The 7396-nt window shown below is 54.6% G+C and overlaps 2 protein-coding genes across 4 annotated transcripts in view; one reads left to right on the top strand and one right to left on the bottom strand.

Annotated features, from left to right (window-relative positions):
- Positions 1 to 739: 739 nt before the first annotated feature.
- On the top strand, positions 740 to 5106 carry reeld1 (reeler domain containing 1). Its single transcript, XM_084692047.1, has 5 exons — positions 740 to 941; positions 1311 to 1533; positions 2497 to 2669; positions 2762 to 2764; positions 4505 to 5106. Exons 1-5 carry the CDS (start codon positions 740 to 742, stop codon positions 5104 to 5106), a joined length of 1203 nt encoding a protein of 400 aa, XP_084548173.1.
- A 1702-nt stretch (positions 5107 to 6808) lies between these two features.
- slc10a7 (solute carrier family 10 member 7) overlaps positions 6809 to 7396 on the bottom strand; it is a 7864-nt gene continuing 7276 nt past the window's right edge. For all 3 annotated transcript variants that reach the window (XM_084691804.1, XM_084691805.1, XM_084691803.1), the window contains one exon: positions 6809 to 7396. This exon is cut by the window's right edge and continues 44 nt beyond it. The gene's annotated coding sequence lies outside the window, so the exon portion shown is untranslated.

Below are 7396 nucleotides of genomic sequence, written 5' to 3'. Positions count from 1 at the left end.
TGAACACAGACACAACAGATAGACTGACTTGGAATAAAGAAGCTGATCAGAGAAACAAGGTTAGTTCATGTCAAGAACCCCGATGGTGGTGATGGTGATGATGATGATGATGATGGTGATGATGATGATGATGGTGATGGTGGTGATGATGGTGATGATGGTGATGATGATGATGATGATGATGGTGATGATGATGATGGTGGGGATGATGGTGGTGATGATGGTGGTGATGATGTTGGTGATGATGGTGATGATGATGGTGATGATGGTGGTGATGATGATGATGATGGTGATGATGGTGATGATGGTGGTGATGGTGGTGATGATGATGATGATGGTGGTGATGGTGATGATGGTGATGATGATGATGATGATGATGATGATGATGATGATGATGATGATGATGATGATGATGATGATGATGATGGTGATGATGATGATGATGATGATGGTGATGATGATGTTGATGATGATGGTGGGGATGATGGTGGTGATGATGGTGGTGATGATGTTGGTGATGATGGTGATGATGATGATGGTGATGATGGTGGTGATGATGATGATGGTGGGGATGATGGTGGTGATGATGGTGGTGATGATGGTGGTGATGATGGTGGGGGTGATGTTGGTGATGATGATTGTGAGGACAATGATACAGATGATGGTGGTGATGATAGTGATGATAGATAATCATCTATTACCTGTAACTACCTGTGACCATGTCTCCTGTTTAGCTAAAATGCTAATTCCCATGTTCCTGTGGATGGGCGTGTCTTCCTGCCTGGCTCCTCCCACTATGGGGTTCTCCCATGGCGCTAGCTCCGCCTCCTGCGCGGGAATGAGTCCCGGTCACATCCGCACTCAGCCCCAGGATCCCCAGCACAGCCACGTATCCCTCCGCACATCCGCCTCCTCCTACCTGCCTGGGGACATGCTGACAGGTGGGTAACACACACACACACACTCCTACCTGCCTGGGGACATGCTGACAGGTGGGTAACACACACACACACACACACACTCCTACCTGCCTGGGGACATACTGACAGGTGGGTAACACACACACACCAGAGATGGCAAAAGTACACACATCCTTCACACAGGTAGAAGTGCAGATACTCATGTTTAAAAAGACTCTGGTAGTTGATGTTGTGACAACACTGTTTCAGTCAAGTAAGGAAGTATTGACTCTGACATGTACTGAAGTAAAAGGTAGCCATTACTACACCTGTTGGGCCTCAAGTGATATTGAGACATTAATACACCTTTTACTCACCTTTTAATGTTTACTGTATTCTTTGTTGTCATAGTTACAGTTCGGAGTTCGCGACACTTCATGGGGTTCCTGTTGCAGGCCCGGGGAGAGGAGGGGGGCAGAGTGGGGGGAACCTGGATGCTGACCCCCCCAGGAACACACACCCTCCGCTGCCCAGAGGGGGTCGACGCCCTCACACACTCAGACAAGCTGGCCAAGAGACACCTGTCGTTCATCTGGAGGGCCCCTGACACAACACTGGGAGACCTGCACTTCTAGTGAGGAGAGGGCGGGGGGTAGGAGGAGGAGGACGAGGAGGGGGGAGGAAGGGGGAGGAGGAGGAGGAGGGAGGAGGAGGGGGAGGGGGGAGGAGGAGGAGGAGGAGGAGGGAGGAAGGGGGAGGAGGAGGGAGGAGGGGTGGGGGAGGAGGGAGGAGGAGGAGGAGGAGGGGGAGGAGGAGGAGGAGGAGGAGGAGGGAGGGTGGAAGGGAGGGAGGAGAAGGAGGAGGGGGAGGGGGGAGGAGGAGGAGGAGGGGGAGGGGGAGGAGGAGGAGGAGGAGGAGGGAGGAAGGGGGAGGAGGAGGGGGGGTGGGGGAGGAGGGAGGAGGAGGAGGAGGAGGAGGGGGGAGGAGGAGGAGGAGGAGGAGGAGGGAGGGTGGAAGGGAGGGAGGAGGAGGAGGAGGAAGGAGGAAGAGGAGGGGGGGGGAGGAGGAGGCGGGGGAGGAGGAGGAGGGAGGAGGGGGGAGGAGGAGGGGGGGTGGGGGACGAGGAAGAGGAGGAGGAGGAGGAGGAGGAGGAGGAGAGGGGGGAAAGAGGAAGAGGAGGGGGGAGGAGGAGGAGGGAGGAGCGGGGGAGGAGGAGGAGGAGGAGGGAGGAGGGGGGAGGAGGAGGGGGGGTGGGGAAGGAGGAAGAGGAGGAGGAGGAGGAGAGGGGAGGGGAAGGAGGAAGAGGAGGGGGGAGGAGGAGGAGGAGGGAGGAGGGGGGAGGAGGAGGAGGAGGAGGGAGGAGGGGGAGGAGGAGGGGGGGTGGGGGAGGAGGAAGAGGAGGAGGAGGAGGAGAGGGGGGGGAAGGAGGAAGAGGAGGGGGGAGGAGGAGGAGGAGGGAGGAGGGGGGAGGAAGAGGAGGGGGGAGGAGGAGGAGGAGGGAGGAGGGGGGGAGGAGGGGGGAGGAGGAGGAGTGGGGATACTCGTACTACACTTTCTAATTTCTTTCTCTCTTCTGTTCCCCCCCACACACACACAGCATCACCGTGGTGCAGTCCTATTTTGTGTACTGGACTGGGATTAAATCATCCGTGGTGCATGATGGGAGTCGTAGTTGGGAGGGCCTCGCTAACACCACTGGAGGTGGAGAGCACTCACACCCTTCTGACAAGCAGGTTGTCTCAGCAACGTCAGGCGTCAAGCTAGGAGCTGGTAAACTTGTTGCCAAATAATAATAACAACAATAACAATAATAATAAAATACCAGTTTGTGTGTTGTCATGGTGATGGTCTGTTTCCCCCAGCAGGTGAGACAGGCACTGAGGAGGGCAGCCCTGCAACCTCAGGACCTCAGAAGGAACAAGTGAACCCCAACCCAAGACAACCTCTCCAGCCTCTACCCGCCTCGCACCAGCCTCTACCTGCCTCTCCCCAGCCTCTACCTGCCTCTCCCCAGCCTCTACCTACCTCTCCCCAGCCTCTACCTAACTCTCCCCAGCCTCCCCAGCCTCTACCTGCCTCGCACCAGCCTCTACCTGCCTCTCCCCAGCCTCTCTACATTCTAACTACCCCTCCCCAGCCTCTAACTACCACTTCCCAGCCTCTAACTACCCCTCCCCACCCCGTAGATAACTCTTTGACTACCCCTCCACACCCTGTAGATAACTCTATAACTACCCCTCCACAGCCTCTAGATAACTCTCTAACTACCCCTCCACCCCCTCTAGATAACTCTGTAACTACCCCTCCACAACCTTTAAGTAACTCTTTAACTTCCCTTCCCTGGCCTCTAGATAACTCTCTAACTACCCCTCCACACCCTCTAGATAACTCTGTAACTACCCCTCCACACCCTCTAGATAACTCTGTAACTACCCCTCCACACCCTCTAGATAACTCTGTAACTACCCCTCCGCACCCTCTAGATAACTCTCTAACTACCCCTCCACACCCTCTAGATTACTCTGTAACTACCCCGCCACACCCTCTAGATAACTCTGTAACTACCCCTCCACACCCTCTAGATAACTCTGTAACTACCCCTCCGCACCCTCTAGATAACTCTGTAACTACCCCTCCACACCCTCTAGATAACTCTGTAACTACCCCGCCACACCCTCTAGATAACTCTCTAACTACCCCTCCACACCCTCTAGATAAGTCTGTAACTACCCCTCCGCACCCTGTAGATAACTCTCTAACTACCCCTTCACACCCTCTAGATAACTCTGTAACTACCCCTCCACACCCTCTAGATAACTCTGTAACTACCCCTCCGCACCCTCTAGATAACTCTCTAACTACCCCTCCACACCCTCTAGATAACTCTGTAACTACCCCGCCACACCCTCTAGATAACTCTCTAACTACCCCTCCACACCCTCTAGATAAGTCTGTAACTACCCCTCCGCACCCTGTAGATAACTCTCTAACTACCCCTTCACACCCTCTAGATAACTCTGTAACTACCCCGCCACACCCTCTAGATAACTCTCTAACTACCCCTCCACACCCTGTAGATAACTCTCTAACTACCCCTCCACAGCCTCTAGATAACTCTCTAACTACCCCTCCACACCCTCTAGATAACTCTCTAACTACCCCTCCACACCCTCTAGATAACTCTCTAACTACCCCTCCACACCCTCTAGATAACTCTCTAACTACCCCTCCACACCCTCTAGATAACTCTCTAACAACTTCTCCACACCCTGTAGATAACTCTCTAACTACCCCTCCACACCCTGTAGATAACTCTCTAACTACCCCTCCACACCCTGTAGATAACTCTCTAACAACCTCTCCACACCCTGTAGATAACTCTCTAACAACTTCTCCACACCCTGTAGATAACTCTCTAACTACCCCTCCACACCCTGTAGATAACTCTCTAACTACCCCTCCACACCCTGTAGATAACTCTCTAACAACCTCTCCACACCCTGTAGATAACTCTATAACTACCCCTCCCCGGCCTCTAGATAACTCTCTAACTACCCCTCCACACCCTCTAGATAACTCTCTAACAACTTCTCCACACCCTCTAGATAACTCTCTAACTACCCCTCCACACCCTGTATATAACTCTTTAACTCCCCCTCCACACCCTGTCTCTCCCACCTCCCTTAACCTCGCCACTCCAACCTCCAACCCAAACCCATCTTTCTCCTTCTCTCCCTCCTCCTCCACCTCTCACCCGGAGCCCCCCCACGCCCCTCGACGCTCCCACCACGCCCCCCCCTCCCCTTTCCCCCCCCACCCCCACGGCACCACCAAAGGTCAAAGGTCACACATCCACCAGGAAGTCCCCCCGCCCAGACGGCCTCCCCCAGGAGCTCCAGATGGAGGACCCCATCCCCCGGGCCCCGTCCCCCCGGGCCCTGCCCCCGCGCTGGGGCTGCAGCTGGCCTGCTGGGCCGCCCTGGTCCTGGTGCTGGGCTGGCTGCTGCGCTGCCTGTATAAGAGGTACTGTGGCAAGCGAACCCAGGTCACCCTGGGGGGGCTGGACCGGGCCGGGGGCGGGGCCGGGGGCGTGGCGGGGGTGGTTCGGGTGCAGGAGTGCGGAGATCTGCTCAGAGTCAGGAGGATCAGGGAGAACAGCTTCCTGCTGCTCACCGACTACCATATACTTACCCCTCCTGGGAGCTGACACTGACACACACACACACACACACCCCTCCTGGGAGCTGACACTGACACACACACACACACACACCCCTCCTGGAGGCTGACACTGACACACACACACACACCCCTCCTGGGAGCTGACACTGACACACACACACACACCCCTCCTGGGAGCTGACACTGACACACACACACACACCCCTCCTGGGAGCTGACACTGACACACACACACACACCCCTCCTGGGAGCTGACACTGACACACACACACACACCCCTCCTGGGAGCTGACACTGACACACACACACACACCCCTCCTGGGAGCTGACACTGACACACACACACACACCCCTCCTGGGAGCTGACACTGACACACACACACACACCCCTCCTGGGAGCTGACACTGACACACACACACACACCCCTCCTGGGAGCTGACACTGACACACACACACACACCCCTCCTGGGAGCTGACACTGACACACACACACACACCCCTCCTGGGAGCTGACACTGACACACACACCCCTCCTGGGAGCTGACACTGACACACACACACACACCCCTCCTGGGAGCTGACACTGACACACACACACACCCCTCCTGGGAGCTGACACTGACACACGCACACACACACACACACCCCTCCTGGGAGCTGACACTGACACACACACACATACACACACACCCCTCCTGGGAGCTGACACTGACACACACACACATACACACACACACCCCTCCTGGGAGCTGACACTGACACACACACACATACACACACACACACCCCTCCTGGGAGCTGACACTGACACACACACACATACACACACACACCCCTCCTGGGAGCTGACACTGACACACACACACATACACACACACACCCCTCCTGAGAGCTGACACTGACACACACACACACACACCCCTCCTGGGAGCTGACACTGACACAAACACACACACACACACACACACCCCTCCTGGGAGCTGACACTGACACACACACACACACACACACACACACACACCCCTCCTGGGAGCTGACACTGACACACACACACACCCCTCCTGGGAGCTGACACTGACACACACACACATACACACACACACACCCCTCCTGGGAGCTGACACTGACACACACACACATACACACACACACACCCCTCCTGGGAGCTGACACTGACACACACACACATACACACACACACACCCCTCCTGGAGGCTGACACTGACACACACACACATAGAGGTAGACACACACACAGCTAACCCTAACCCTTAATTACCCTTTGAAGATGTGTCAAGTTGTTGAGTGTTTGATGTTTTTGTCATCTAAATAAATTCCTTTCTATCAAATAAACAAATAACTGTACATGTCTGCTCTCTGAGTGGGAAGGCCACTAGAGGGTCATTGTTAGAGTCCCGGTTGTCACAGCTGGTTTACGCTCCACCACCCCCTGGTGATCCAGAGGGGGATCTGCACGTGTAATATTACAGGCTGCTTAAGATGTGTCCTTTTACACAGTATGTTTCCTTCCTTCCCTCCTACCTTCACTCATTTCCTCTACTTTACTTTACTTTACTTTACTTTACTTTACTTCTCTTCCCTCCCTCCCTCCCTCCCTCCCTCCCTCCCTCCCTCCCTCCCTCCCTCCCTCCCTCCCTCCCTCCCTCCCTCCCTCCCTCCCTCCCTCCCTCCCTCCCTCACCCTGTACAGACACACCACACCACTGTTCTATACTCAACACTCTTTATTTGTGGAACAGTAACATGGTAACACTCTCCTTCAGAGTGAACTCTGACCTGGGCTCAACCAGTGCTCTTCACACAGTGCAGACCAGACCCCACCTCCACCCAACGGGCCCTCTGGTTGGTCCAGCACTGGGGACTTCCTGGTTGTCCAGCAGTAACGGTCACAGTCATTGGTCCGGCTGTTGTTGATACATTCTTTGTTTGGTAACAGCGTGAATAAAAATCCTTCTGAATATAACAAAGTTTAAAAAAGTTATAATAATATAGAATACCCTCTAGAGAGACAGACAGGAAGGGGGTCTCTATCTGCGAAAAAATCACTCTTCCTGCTTCCTGTCTGTACAGGATGCAGGGAAAACAAAAATGTATAGAAAAATATAGATGACCTTAGTATAGAAAAGCAAACAATGGAATCATCCTGTTCTGTGGGACTACTTGTGATCCCTGAGCCGCGCTGAGGTCCCTGGAGGGTGTAATAAGGCACTAGGGGGTATCCCTCCTCCAGGCACGCAGGTTAGTCCCCCAGTCACACAGGAGGGTCAGGCCTGGGGTGGTCATGGAGATACACT

The sequence above is a fragment of the Hypomesus nipponensis genome, chromosome 25 (assembly GCF_054491055.1).
Source record: "Hypomesus nipponensis isolate SF chromosome 25, ASM5449105v1, whole genome shotgun sequence".
Classification (NCBI taxonomy): domain Eukaryota; kingdom Metazoa; phylum Chordata; class Actinopteri; order Osmeriformes; family Osmeridae; genus Hypomesus; species Hypomesus nipponensis.
The sequence above is the reverse complement of the archived record's forward strand: the minus strand, read 5'-3'. Positions and strand labels throughout refer to the sequence as shown.

Excerpts from the sequence above, each read along its gene's own strand:
- reeld1 (XM_084692047.1), top strand. The coding sequence starts at position 740 with ATGCTAATTCCCATGTTCCTGTGGATGGGCGTGTCTTCCTGCCTGGCT. Across the intron at positions 942-1,310 it reads GCCTGGGGACATGCTGACAG|TTACAGTTCGGAGTTCGCGA; the intron begins GTGGGTAACACA and ends TTGTTGTCATAG. Across the intron at positions 1,534-2,496 it reads CTGGGAGACCTGCACTTCTA|CATCACCGTGGTGCAGTCCT; the intron begins GTGAGGAGAGGG and ends ACACACACACAG.